The sequence below is a fragment of the Lagenorhynchus albirostris genome, chromosome 6, assembly GCF_949774975.1.
Source record: "Lagenorhynchus albirostris chromosome 6, mLagAlb1.1, whole genome shotgun sequence".
NCBI lineage: Eukaryota > Metazoa > Chordata > Mammalia > Artiodactyla > Delphinidae > Lagenorhynchus > Lagenorhynchus albirostris.
Genome location: NC_083100.1, coordinates 53,700,270 through 53,715,633, shown reverse-complemented (window position 1 = coordinate 53,715,633; position 15,364 = coordinate 53,700,270). Strand labels below are relative to the sequence as shown.

The 15,364-nt window shown below is 37.4% G+C and overlaps 1 protein-coding gene across 1 annotated transcript in view; it reads right to left on the bottom strand.

Annotated features, from left to right (window-relative positions):
• ZNF385B (zinc finger protein 385B) overlaps positions 1-15,364 on the bottom strand; it is a 414,552-nt gene that overhangs the window by 22,181 nt on the left and 377,007 nt on the right. Inside the window, exon 7 of the mRNA XM_060151403.1 lies at positions 9,661-9,823. Coding sequence (XP_060007386.1) covers positions 9,661-9,823 — 163 coding nt within the window. The remainder of the gene's footprint in view (positions 1-9,660; positions 9,824-15,364) is intronic.

The window sequence follows — 15,364 nt, the reverse complement described above, 5'->3', positions numbered from 1 at the left end:
CATTATTGCTATATTACCATATCATAACAAAGATTGAGAACTGGTTGGAATTCTTTGTAAAACTATAAATTTCATTTTACAGATGTAAAAACACCATTCAGAGAATAGGCTTCACTAGTCAGCCACAGGAATACGTGGCACGAAAAGATGTTAAGAATCTCTGTGTTTATACCCATCACTTCATTCTGCCTTCATTTCTGTCCCTAGCCATCATTTCAACCACTTCCTTACCAACATCCTAAATTCCTTTCCTTGTCCCCAAGTGTCCTTTCATTGGTTCAGGTGTTTAAACAGGGCAGTCTTTCACATCTCAAGTTATGGGGTACTGGTCCTTCTGATGAGAATCCTCTTCCCCTCCACCCCTAAACCAGAGCCTTTGTTTGCCTGGCTAACATCTTCTTTCCCACTAGGTAGAGAGAGCTTAAATCCCCTGCTTAAGCCTTCCCTTCATTCCCAGACTAGGTCAGCGTCCCCTTCTTTTCATCAACCTTGTCATCATTTGTTCAGTATTACCCTTCCAGACAATATACTCTCATGAGGGCAAAGCCCAAGTCTGCCTGGTTCACTATCATATACCCAGTGCCTAGCATGAGGGGGCTATCAAGCCCCTATCCAGAGAGGGCTCAATAAATATGTACAAATACATGTACCAACAAACCATTTTGTAACTTTTGATTTAATATATTTTGTAACCTTTTGGTTTAATGTATTACACTCTTGTTTCATGTTGTTACTTTTATTTACTTTAAAGCTGCACAATATTCTATTGGGTATAAGTACTTTAGTTAAATAATTTCCCTAGTATTGATCATCTTGTTTTCAGTTTTCACTAACACAAATAATGTTGTATATCATTTTATTTTTCATGTATATCATTTTATTTTCATATCATTTTATTTTTCTTGCTTTGTATTTAGGATTATTTCCTTGATGTAAACTACAGGAAGAGGAATTAATTGGTCTAATGGAATGAACATTTTTATGGTTCTTGATTTATTCTATGATGTTGTTTTCCAAAAGGGTTCTCATTTAAAATGCCATAAATAAAACGGCATGTAACTGTTGCATGGCATGAAATGATCGTAGATTCAAAAGGAGAGAGTCTGGAAATTTCTTTGAATAAATGGTGGCTTTTTATGGCTACTATTTATTGAGTGTCTATTACGTGATAGGCAGTGAGCCAGGAACATTTATTAGTTCATCATTCCTGACAACAACCCTGGGAGGTAGATATCAGCTCTCCCATTTTATAGATGGGGAAATAGAAGGTCAGCGAACGTTACTTGGTCAAGGTTATATGGTCAGTGAGAGGTGGAGTGAATCAAGCTCGTGCTCTTTCTACTATGCTATACATGCAAAGTAGGTAAGTGCTCTCAAAACTCCTACCTTAGTTAATACATCTTTATCCAAAGCCACTCAAAACTTGATTTTTTAAAAAAATAAAAGTTGTAAAATAGGATGGGGAAAGAAATAACACACCTTTCTGAGATGTCAGACTTCTGGAAGTGTCATCTAGTGAAAAAGAATCTCAAACAGTTTTCAAAAAGCATGTGCAGTAAAGCCCATGAACCTTCATCTAAAGGCAGCATATCATGGTAGTGAATTCGAGGGACCGCCTGGGAGAGACCTTGAAACTACTTTTCATCTGAAGGACTCTGAGCCATTATTTCCCCTCTCTAGGTCTCACTTTCTAGTATCCATCAAAGGATTGTTATAATTAAATAAGATAGTCTATATAAAATGTTTAGCACAGTGGTATCAAGCACATAATGATACACGTTAATTATTAGTAGTACTGCTGTTAAAGTTATTTTTTGCATGTAAGTCTAATAAGCTTGGATCTGGTTTTCTAGAATATACTATATTAGGTACGGCATAATGAAAGATGATGATAGCTGACTACCACAAGGGGCAGTTGTCACCTCTCACTGAAATCAGCAAGAAGGGACAGCTGAAATAAAACCCCACAGGAGGACCAAAAACAAACAGGCAAACTGTAAGAATATCAATAATAGTTGCTTTAATTATGCTTTACACTTTGCAAAGCTCTTTCACAATCATTTCATTTGATTCATGCAACACTGCTGTTTTGTAGGGAGGACATTCCCACTTTACAAATAGGAAAAGAGAGGCTCAGAGAATTTAATGCCTTCTCTAGAATCATAGCTAGTCAAAAGAGCAAAGAGTACCACTGTCTATAGATATGCTGTCCAATATGGTAGCCATGCGTGGCTACTTAAATTAAATAAAATTAAATATTCAGTTCCTCAGGAGCATAAACCACAATTCAAGTGCTGAATAGCTACATGTGGCTCAGGGCACCCATGTTGGACAACCGAGATTATAGACCATTTCCTTCACCACAGAATGTTTTATTGGGTTATGCTGGTCTATAGAAATGAGAGCACCAAACCGTTACTGCATAATGATATGCCCGGTGTCCATGACAGTGAACCTGATTCTCAGAGAAAGCTGTCAGGGAAGAGGAAAATACTTTAGAAATGTTTCTATGAAAAACACTTTAAGCTTTATATTATAGAGTTAAATTTGTGTGGCATTAGGCTATAAGCATCATCAAAATTGGGCCCAGAATCCCCAAAAGTGCCGAGTGCCAATGCTCTGCACAAAGAACCTACAAATATCTACTGAGTAGTTCTATTTCTTCATCTACTCATTTCATAAAAATTACATCAATGTAAGAGAATTCTTCCTGAAGCAAATAAGTTGAATGTTATAAAAATGTAAGCAATAACCTTTGTTAAAATCTCAAGGGCAGTTATGGTTGTACATGTATAAAATTATTCAGTGTACATACGAAGTCCTTTTATATTCCAATATCTATCTGATGCAGAAAGGCTGTAAATAAACGTAATCAAAAGAGATGAATACCAGTGAAATATGTTTGAAGATGAGAAAAGTTTTCAACAGCGATATAAGCCTTTAAAGGAGATGTCCAAGGTTTTGCTTTTTAGAATGGTTTATAACATATCCCTTGTAAATCATAAGTTAATAGATTTACTGAGGAGACAATCACAAGTCAGTCTCAACTTATGGTTCACTTTCTTCGAGCAACACCAGGAAATAGCTTTCAGAAGTGAAGAACCTGACAATGAATGCTCAGTATTACTTCAAAGCACTATAAAATGCTCAAAAGTTTCAGAAGTTACTTTCCAGAGGATGACAAACACTTAACTACCTAAGAATCTTCAGCCTTGCCTGGCAGGATGGTGCTGTCAGATTCAAGGTGCACGGACAAAGCTGGAGGCAGTTTCATTTTTTAAATTGACTTTGAAAGTCTTAATGATATATGTATATTTCATGGAAATATGAGCCTTAGTATAATGGTCTGTTCTCTTTAGACAGATGGAGCTCGATTTACGTTCTACATGATTGTATCCCGGAATTTCAGACCTAAGATGTTTGTCATAATATAGTTAATCTATTATTTTTATGAGGGATACGAAGCCTTGGCCTCCTGTATTTGGATAGATGTATGCCAAATTTATGGTGGCACTGGTCTATAAATGACAGATGCTGCCAAAGCAGAAAACTATCATTTTCTTCTACTCAACAGCACAAGGTCCTGTTGCTAGAGACAGAAATGGGGGAAAGAGGCATTTACAAAGACCTTGCTGGCTAATCAAAGGAGTCCTGCAGCAGTCGGTGGAAATGAGAAGTTGTCATTTGGGAAACTTGGCCCCATTTGTAACAACACATAAAAACTGTGAAACACACAGGGAAACCCATAAACATGACAAGGCGAGGGTCTCCATTTGTATCTTTGGCAGAAAGCCTCTTTGACAAAATTGAAAAATGTACTTTCATAACGTAACAGGATGACCATAAAAAGTTGAACTGCAGCCTTTCCAGGCAAATCATACTGATGTACTAGTTGATACTGCTCTGGGTTCACACCTGAGGAACTGCCGCCATGCAAAAGCACATTATGCTGAAAACTAAAATGAGTTTTGAGGTATCCTCACTTCTTTCCTTCCTTCTTAAGTCTTTTCTGATACTGTCGTCTCTGGCTCCATGGTATAGTCATGGGTGTGGGATAAACAAAACAACGTCCCTGTGCCCAGTGAAAATCTTTGAGATGGGATGATTCAAAATGCTACCGAAAATGCGGACAGCATTCAGGCTAGTCTACTGGACCCTTTAGGAGGCAGTTCAAGGCTCTGCTATACTGGTGATGCCCTTGCTCACTGCTGACCTCCAGCTCAGTGAGTATGTTTGGCTCTAGTCACATAAAGTCTACAGCTGTCAAGCTGGAGCTTTAAGAACACTTGTCATTTACCTGAAATGAGTGTTTTCATTCAAACTTGGCCTTGAAAAGATCTGTAACTTCTAAAGCTTTGTTCTCTTACAGTTAAATGATGCAGACAACACACTGCACAGAAACTAAGGATTATCAATAAAACAAAGCCTCAATGACCCTGTCACTGCTATAGCTCCTACTGAAAAATATCAACAGTCAGAAAACAATTTAAAAGTAATACATAGTCCTACTCATTAATTCTTTAAAAAAGTGGGTTAGTGGTTTCTGACTTTTCCCATTGGGATACTGTACTTGAATTTACTCTTCTGAGTCAGAGAAGCTTAGAAGTAAGGGGAACAGTGGAATATTCATGGAACAAGAAGCCCTGAGTTCCTGCTCTGACTCTACTGGGATATGAGTGTGCAAGCCATTTAAAGCCTCACACAAGCCATTTAATCTTTCTAAGACCCAGGTTCTTCACTGTTACCACATTTGTGGGAGCAGCTTGAAGGTGGCGATTATATATTATTTTTCTTTTGGAACCTCTTGAAGGCAAGAACATGTCTTTCTGTTCATTGTTGCACGCTTGAAATGGCAAATGTTACAGATGTACTATACTACTTAGTATAGATAATATATATTTGTTAAATGAATAAATGGATATAGAATTTGTTGTGTGCATATGTGAAAGAGGGATACTAATATCAGCCTTACCAGTCACAGGGTTGTTGAGGGGGTCATACGAAAACATTTATGTGACTGGATTCTATCAACTGAACAAATTCAAGGTGTTCCTATTGTTAATTTTAAGCAGAACATGCTGGTTCCATCATCTTTGCTCTTAATTGCATTTATCTATATATCTATCTATCTATCTATCTATCTATCTATCTATATAGCATTTTGAATCATTCCATCTGCTTTCGCCTTTTTAGACAGCAACTGATTAAAAGCTGTTTAGCTCTAAATGGCTTTATATACTTTGAGCTACAAATGTATTTTCCCCATCTTGATATCTAATTAATTAAAAAAAATCTTGGGCTAAAGACTAGACATATGGATGATTAGGTCGACTATCACAATATTTTTTACCGTTAGGTTGATTATCAAAATATTTTATTATTTTCAAGAAGTAAGGTCTTCCAAAGGCTCTGTTTTTTTTTGTTTGTTTGTTTTGTTTTGAGCTTCTTATGAGTGGTTAAGTGCTGTCACAAAGCGCATTCAACTTGATGTATGGGGCATATTATCACAGGGAAGTGTTGTGTCATATGGCATTATGACACTTGAACTCTAGGGAGAAATCTGGGTACAGTGTCTGGCCAATATGTTCTAGCCATCTTCCTGAAGCTGCCTAATGCTTGCTGTGTCTTGATCCCATTTCTCCCAAAGCACCTTTTTCCTCCTTTCTACCAAGTTTTGAACTCCCACTGATGCATCATTAAAAGCTGGGATAGATCCTAGGAGACCAGAAAGCTATTTCTTTGGATTTTACGTTTAATTCTACTCCAACTTCTAAAAAGTGAATAGGACAGCTATCCTGCCTGAAATAAAACATATTTAATTTTTTTTCAATCATGTGGTCAGAGCTTCTTATAATAAATGAAATTCCTGTTACTGTAGTTTAAACTCATTTTGTTTACTGACTTGAGAGGAAAAAAAAGGAAAGCTTTCCATTATACCCTTAACTTTTTATATCTGATAGCTCCATTACAGCAAATTTCTTTGTATTGTACAGATCCAGTTACAACATGATCTAAATTATGTCTCCAAATGCATCATAAAAAAGTGGTTGTCCCAGTTGCTAAAATAGGAGGTAAAAAGGCGTTTCTATCAATAGCTCTTGGAAGATTGTTAGGCCACTTCTTAGAATAAATAATCTGTGCTCTCAAGGAGCAAAGCGAGGTCATCTGTGGCTCGCACGCTCCTTGTCAGATACTCTGAAATCACACTCTTCCTTGACTGATGTTCAGTGCATCCCAGGATGCTGCACTCCCAGAAGCCCCCTCCCTTAACATCTGGCTATTTCCTGTTCCTCAGGATTTGCCCTCATTGAACAATACTCTTGCTAAGTTACTGATGCTAAAGAATGAGAATGGAAATTGAATTAGTCAATCCTCTGGATGTTGTGAATGCCTGGATTTTGAAATCTGGTAGCTGAGACATCAAGTTACTAACATTTACTTTTCACTCAACTATCTCAGAATCATATAGATATTGCTTAAGCCCACTTGATAGAATACTTCATTCAGAAGAAAAAGACCAGTGCTAGGGAATTTCAGTCTCTTAAGAACTGTCAATCAACCATGACTTTTCACTGTGACTATTACTCTAATTTTTGGCTGACTCCTTAGAGGCAGTGTTGTCTGAAATAAAACACTTCAGTTAATTAAGTACCACAGTTCTTCCTCTTCCCTCCCGCTTCCCCCTACATCCCACCTAGACTGTCTATGAAGGACTGGTCTTCGTGTCTCCTAACTTCTAAAATGGGGTTTTAAAGGAAATCAAAACAAGTTACCAAAAAATTTTATGACTCTGACAAAGCTGTGGGAGCTTTTTAAAGATTTAGAAATAGGTGGTTAACAACTGGTTATGTATTACATTGTTTAGACCAGATTTCCCATCTGGGCAAAACTTCTAATTTTCTAAATTGAAAATTCTACAAAACACGTGTGAAAAAAAAAAGAAGAAAGAAAAAAACACATGTGAATTCTTGCTTAAAAGCTGACGTTCAGTTGAAAGTGACAAAAAAACATGTATCTATTTAGCAAATACGACCCACTTTGTTCTTAAATAGTGCCATCTTTCAACAGCTTTGGTATTGCTTTTATAGATATAATAGGACAAACTAAATATTTCATTAATATTAATATTTAAAATATGGAGAAACAAAAAAGTAATTTGAATGACCTAACCAATGTATTGCCAAATAATTTATACAGATTTGAGTAAGGAAACATGGAAAAATGAGGTAACCACACTACAGGTAGTTTGCATTACTTCTAGTCCAAGTATGGACAGGGACATGGTGACTGAGGTCAATACTGTTAGACCATAGGTACTTTGCGGGGTGGATAGGGAAGTGTCAGAGGAAGCAGAGAACGCTGGATTAAAGACCATCACATAGCTACGGGGAAAGAGACTCTGTGGTTGAGATTTGTTTTCCTCTCTCCCCACTCTCATCTCCTAGGGTTCTTCTAGATCTCAGTTCTCTTTCCTTGTTTATACCACTGCTGTACTTGACCCTGGTGTGTTTCTATTGCCCACTAGCCAAACACAATTGTTTGTAAAGTCTCTTTCACTTGAGCATTCACTAGCATTTGAGAGTCAGAATAAAAGTCTTGAGTCATTGAACTTTATTTTAACATGCTCATTGGGCGTCTTGTAGATTTAAGGTATGCTGTGATTCTGATCCAGCCCCTTTATTTGGATTTTCTATTTCTATACTGCTCTTTTCTTGGGTCTACTCGCTAATTGTTGACTTTTTTTCTCTTCCTTTCCTCTTCTTCTACACCTTTCCTTCTCCCTTTAATTATCTTCTGTTCGTTCATTGATTTTTCTCTCATTGAGCCTTTTCTATTTCCATTTTTAACACTTTTTTCCCTCATTAATTTTAATTTCATCTACTATGCCTAGAGCAAACCCAATCTGCAAATAATAGTCATATATATTATAATATAACTTAATGGGAGCATTGAGCACATGCAATAGCAAGGCAGGAATGCTTACAGTACCTTCCCACTGTGCTATTAGCTCGAGACACAAAATAAGCTGAAAGAATGGAGTGACACTAACCTCCACTGTTTTATCATTTTGCTTATAAGTACTTCTGTCGGTAAAGAGCATAATTCAGGTAATAAAACCTGACAGAGTATTATTTCATAAAGGCAACAATATCCTGCAGAAAATGAAACTAGGCAGGAAGTCAGGAGATGATGGCTCCTGTTCTTCCAAACACTGGGTAACCTTGAGCAAATAACGGCTGCAATGTGGACCTCGCCTTGGTTTGCTACTTTATAAACTGGAGATAACATTTGACCCTAATATCTGATAGATCTGGGTTAAAGATTAATTTGCTAATATACGTAAAAAGGCTTTGTTCTTTAGAAGGGGAAAAGTGCAATGTAATAATTCAGTATTTATTATCTGTTCATCAGATAACATGATTTAGTGATTCTATCGCACAAAGAACAAAAGCCTTTATCACCAAATTTGGGTCAGCTCACTCACTCTAGGCTGCAGAGCCTTGGGAACCAGCATCTGTGGGACCTCATCAATAGTGGTCACTTCTTACATAGTCTCTCTTTGTCTAACCAGGCTTTTCTGAATCTTCCTCTTACAAATGGATTTGTGCTTCTCCGAAGGCCCTGGGCAACCACAGGAAAGCGTTCTTAAGTCTCTTAAGTCTACAATGACTTGGAAAGCAGAAGAGAATAAGACAAGAAGTGTGTGTCTTTGTGTTTCCAACAACAGAAAGGTCCCTAAGGAGAGAATCAAACTTAAGAAAAAGGGATCTATTCTCTTAGTTTCCCTTACAAGGCACTGTTCCTCAGTTAGTCACTGCAACAAGGTGACTTACCCATCTTGGGTCCTGATGGGCGGATGTGAATGTGTGAAAGCCTATTAAACACCCAATTTCATGGCATACCTGCTGGAAAAATAAATTTTTTCTCTTCTCCCTGAATCATTCAGTTTGAACCTACTCAGAAAACCTGCTGATTCACTGGAACTATGAAATACTCTGCTTAAGAGGCACTTCCACTAGTAGCCCATTTCCAATTTATAAAGTTCTTCTGTTAGTCAGTTCATAACCGTGAAAAGTTCCTTTAAAATCTTTGAGTTCATTTGTAACTCTGAGGAGAACTCTATGAATATCTTGAAGAATCAAAATCTCTTACTATTGAACACATTTCCAGATTCACTTAATAATGCCACTCTCTCAGAAAACTTTACCTTTTTGCCCTTCTACTCCCTGTTACTGGGGTAAGAAAATATGAAAATGTCTGTTAATAAACAAATTTAAGGATTCCTTCACTGAAAAAGTCCATAGCAAAAACCAAATGTAAAATGAATAATCAACTCAGTATTTTAGATCCATTTCTTGATTTTTGTCTAAACACAATGTGACCAAGAAGCCTCCACTTATTTTCGTGCATATATACTTATATATATATTTACACACACACATATACACTTAAATGTATATATTTAACAACATGGAATGGTAACCTATCAAATGCTTAGATTCCGTGCAAACACATAACGCTTCCTGTGAAGGGAACGTATTAATATTATAAAAACAAATCATGGAGAGTAACATGCAACAGCGGAGGGGAGGAGGATGGGGTGAGGCCAGAGGACCAGGAGGAACACAAAGAATGTAAAGAACAAAAAGTGTCATTGACCTGATTTGTCAGAGTTGTTGCCTGTGATTGGAGTGATGGAGCAGCTGGGATTAGCCTTTGCGCTGTCCTTGGAAGAAACCATTTTGGGTTTATTTTTCGTTGCCTCTAGTGCTTTGACCTTCTTGGCATGTTTACTTCCTTTGTAGTGGGCCTCGGCCTGGCTCTACAAAGGAGAACAAATCAGGCTCATTTTTTTGCTACTTACAAACAGCACAATGGATGATCATGCAGGAAAAAAATACATTCAATCATAGGCACCACAGACATTTACAGCTCAGCACTCAACTATGTCTTTGGCATTTAATGAATAGTAGACCGGTATCTAAGAGTTTTTTGCATATTGAAACCTTCTATACAACATAGAGGATCTGTGTCTTTCAAAACCAGACATTATACGAGTGGACAACAGGGTCAGGACAAAATTGGGGCGAAGGTGAACTTTGTCATTAGTGCCCTCCCACCACTGCCCATTGGGGTTACTTGTCAAACGTTTGGCTGGCAGCAAGCCGCTTTGAGTGTCCTACCCGGGCGTGTCCTTCCACAGCCACTCCGTTTAGTTTCCCTTCAGCTACAAATCTGTCTTCCCTGCACCTACGTTCCTCTTGGCTCTGCTCTGAGAGCAGGTGATGTGACAAAGCAACCTGCTAGTGAGTGGAAATGGCACTACATTTTGGAGTCATCTACATGCGCTTCATGTGTCATTTTGATGATTCCAGTTCTAAGAATACACGATATTAGGCACAAAGGAGGTAGGGACAATGCTTGTTTCTGATCTCTGATGTGATTCTGAAGTCAAAGCAGTTAGTATTACATTCACTTATACAAAAAGCATAGGTGAAACTGTGACTTCATTACTAGATCAAAAGAAAGAAAAGCGATCAAGGCAAGTGAATATTAAAAATTTTCAAAAGACAAAAACAAATTACAGCAAAACAAGAAAACATTTAGTCAATAAGCTGACATTTGGAAAATTCCCCTCTGCCTAAAGAATAAGGATTTTATCTTTTTGGCAACTAGTATAATGAACATATTAACAAAAGAATCTAAGTATACTTGCTTCAATTTCATTTTTAATAGACCCTGAAAATATAAACAAACTAAAACATATATTATATGGTATATTAGCATAGTTATAAAGGTGAAGAGGATGATAAACCTGTCATATAAAATGAGTTTCTGTTAGAGGATTTCTAAAATAATAATAACTTTTCTTCTTACATCAGTTTTCCGTATATACACTTGTATTTGTTTGAAGATGATTATACTGATATTTTCATCCATTTTCCTCAACAAGTAGAATACAGGTGGTATGTATGTGTGTGTGCATGTGTGCATGTAGGTAGGTAGGTAGGTAGGAGTGGCAATGGACAAAATTAAAGACATGTGATTTTCCTAGCACATAACCCCAATCACCCAAGGTCAACAGACTTTTATTGACTGTACACAGTCTCTAACTTCCTGAACATCTTTTCGTAATATTGTTTTAGACCACCGTTGACTTATCATGGCTCTTGGTTCGTTTGCTCAAGGACTTCTCATGCTGTTCTCTGTCAAGTTGAAACACAAACCCAATCCCAAGAGAGGAGAAAAGTGTAACATTATTTTGAGTCTTATCACCCTCTGAGAATGGTTAAATCCAGCAAATATAGTTGGGTAGATATAAATTAAGAAAATATACAAATAAAAATTTAAAAATTGATAACATGAAGAAATAATAATAATGGCTGATATTACTGAGCCTCTGACAAGAAGAGCTCAAAATGTAATACATGTTTCTCTCATGTAAGCTTCACAGTGCCCTGTGAGGCAGGTACAGATAGAAAACTGGGCACGAGAAGCTAAACAGCACATCCAAGGCCACACACGTAGGTGGAGAAGCCATTATGGGGATCTGAAATGCTTACGTGTATACTCCTATTTAACTATATACCCGCACGTTAGACATATACATACTCACCCTAAGTAAACAATATAATTTTATTAGAAGTAAACCATTACACAAAAATTACACACAAAGAAAGCACACTGCTTTTCATGACTCAGTGAAGGATTATATTTTAACAGAAGTTTCTAAGAGTAGGGAATATCTTCTTAATTCATAGGAAATATACCGGTAGAGTACATTAGGCTTGATCCTTCTGTTGAGAAGCTAAGAAAGGCCCACTTCTTAGGTATGTAACAATTTCTACAAGATATCAGTTGACCTAATAATTCATCTTTCCAAGTATACTAAACAGTGAGATGTTACTTTAGTGCGCTTTGGCTAAATAAACGTATAGTTCTCTAAATAAAACCTCCTGGCACAAGATGAGCAGAGTGTCACTTCCTCATTACTATTTCTTGGCATCACTGCAGAAAGTTAACAGTATCAATTAGCACTTGGGATAAAGAGCCAGCTGAGTGACACTCACTGGATGCCAAGCTGGAAAGAGCTCTCCAGAGCCATGATTCACTTTCCTTTTGAGTTCTGAGGCATGGAGAAAAGCAAAACAAGGCTTCTTAGCCTCTACTGACTACTGTTTGGGAAAGATCTGGAATTAAGACAGTGGCAGACACCACTCATTCACGCTTGGCATCTTTCCAGTTACCCTGTGGTATTCTTGGTAGTGGCACTATGCTGTCCTCAGTACTGTATCTGAGGTGTCAACAGCTTCTAAATCCTGGGCAGATCTTCAAGTGAAACAGAGACACTGTTAAAATAGTAACATGATTAACCTGCCTTCCTTATCTGGGAATCTCCTTAATTGAGGAATGAAAGAAACAAGGACAAGAGCCAGAAAACCAGGGAACGAGGCAACACGATCAAGCCCAATCGACGATGGTTCTCGTATCACTTCTGAGAGACTTGGTTAACCACACAGACTTATAATATTTTACACCTCCGTGACTAGTCAGCAGACACCTATTTGTCTAGCACTAATGGTCTGCTTTCTGATTTCCTCCCCAAAGCGCTGCTATACACCCCAAACTGGCAGTGATCAAAGAAACCCCTTGCCAAGAATTGCCAGAATTAGAGAGCGGCCCAAACCACCATACTGACCTCCACACGGAAATTCATTGGTATCTAAGTTTTCCTTTCAGAGGTCACTCCAGTAGCTACCTGACCACCCACTGGTAGAGGAATAGCTTTGACAGGAAATGACATTTTGGAATTTTCTCTTCCATTCATCTCCATCTTTGTTACTAAAGCCCCTCACTTTCCAAAATCCTCTACATCTTTCAGGACCCTACTGGTCCAAATAAAAAAGATAAATAATGAGATAGTGTATTGCTTTACACATAAAAATGCAATAATGAGCAATTCTATAATTCACTGAGCTCCCATTTCTGTTTTTTACCTTATTTCTATTTTGGACATCAGAGAGGTGGATAGGATCTTGAAACAAGATGTTAAACTGTGTTTACTTTGTATAGAAAGAACAGTCCAAACCCAAACTGGCAAGTGGCTAGGATAGAGTAATGTCACTGGAGAAAGTTCTCAGTATTTATTTACCAATGGACCCAATCTTTTTGCATCTTAAGAAGTAATTGGAACTGTTCCCTTAATTACAGAGAGTGTATCATTAAAACTATTGGCATCTGGTTTTTTGAGACGTTAGATTTCAACGTGTTAAGCAGTGTTAGATAGGAAAGAGCAGAGGTCAGTTACTTTTCAGATAAAAAGTATATATATACTAAAATGCCAAATAAAACAGATGTCAAATGAACTACCATAAAACAGGCTAAACTAACAAGGGGGAAACCTGATTATTTATTTCACAAAGAATTATTTAGCACCTGCCATGTGCTAGACATTGTGAAAGATTAAAAACAAAGACCCCTATTCAGAAGAATGGTAGTTGGAAGAAAAGACGGACATGCAAATAACTATAACCCATAGCAGAGAGTAAAACTATAAAATGGAAGGTAAACTGGTACAAAGAAGTATGGGAGTCAGGGGAGAGGTAAATTTCTGCAGATTGCAGGGGGACCCTGGAAGCTTCATGGGAAAGGAACATCAGAGCTGAGCCCTGCTTCGGGGGCAGGGTGCTGAAGGGTCAGTGTGCAGGGGGAGGCATTTCAGGTAGAGGGACCCGCATGTGCCAAGGCAGTGAAATCCTATGAATTATGCAGTGTTTCCTGGGCACATCTGCTTTTCAGTATCACTAGAACACAGACATATAAAAGGAACAATAGGGAAAGCCTGCTGCATCATGCTACCTCAAACATTATTGCCCCGTGTAAAACAGAAAACATATCATAGTGTTCTACAAATGTTCTACTTGTAGGCATCTTTTTTATAGATAGTTATAAGAAAGATGTTGCTTTTACATCACAGATTTTATCCTCTGCTCCAAACTATAATCCTACGGTCGAAGGACAACTAAATTATTTATATGGAAGATTTAATCATTTGAGATAAAAGCATGGCACTTAAAATACCATAGTCAAACATACTAGAAACAAACTAGAGATGACTGAGTAATAGCTAAATAATTACTTGAATCTTTGCTTTAACATAAGGCTACGTTCAACTATTAAAATGCTTTTTGCATATGTTTGTCGCAGTGATAAGATCACACACTCTCAGAGACAAAGCTACAACATAAACATAAGATGCACCCAAGAGAAAGGCTTACTTAATCCAAAGATAAGTCTTTCTGCTGATATTTGCAATGTTAAGGCCTGCAATATCAGTAATGACATACTACTGGCTTTGATATCACTTCGTTCAATCCTCATCTACTGGGATCTGTTGAAAACAAAGTCCAGACAAAATTATAACCGTTAGGAGATTTTCAGTTCAAAAAGACACAATGTCTTTGCTAATTTATAATTTACAGCTAAGTGAAACACTCCAGGTTGCTATGGCCTGTCCAGGGTTGCCACACTGTACAACTGTGTGCGTGCGGAGCACCACTCATATATGGTCTAATGTGAATGGTGTCTTCTGGATTCCTTCAAGGCCACAGTTCTGGCCATGGCATTTCATATTTACTGGCTTTGGAATATGTATGTATAAAACCCATCAACTCCAAATCTTTCTATATTACTAAAGAGAAAAGTGGTGACTCCAGGAAGAAAATAAGTATACTCTAGACTCTGATTCTCTTTGGGCCCAATTCAGATTCTATCAAATATCATGAAACAGAAGTAGAGTGCTTGGGTTGTTGCTGCTTTAAAATGCCCCTATGTGAATACATGGGCGTTAACACATATATGTGTTCATGATATCAAACATTTTCCATGTAGGCAAATTAAGTCATTTCTTAAAATGCTACTATTTTTGATGGGCCTCAAGGTAGTTTTTCAAATGCAGCTTATTAGTCAGCTAAGAGTCTTGATGCTCATGCTTCTGGTGCATGATTGATTGGAATTACTTTACACGTTGAAACATGGCGGAGCTATAAATGGACCTAACAGCTATAACAGAATTTACATGATGAATTAAAAAAATATGGCAGTTTGAGTTTAAAAGTCACCTGGAAGAGAGCAAAAGTTGGCTTTAAAAAAAATGCTTTAGCTTTGTGACCACCTAGAGGGGTAGGATAGGGAGGGTGGGAGGGAGGGAGACGCAAGAGGGAAGAGATATGGGAACATATGTATATGTATAATTGATTCACCTTGTTATAAAGCAGAAACTAACATACCATTGTAAAGCAATTATACTCCAATAAAGATGTTAAAAAAAGTTTTAATATTTTAAATAAAATTGTTTCTTGTA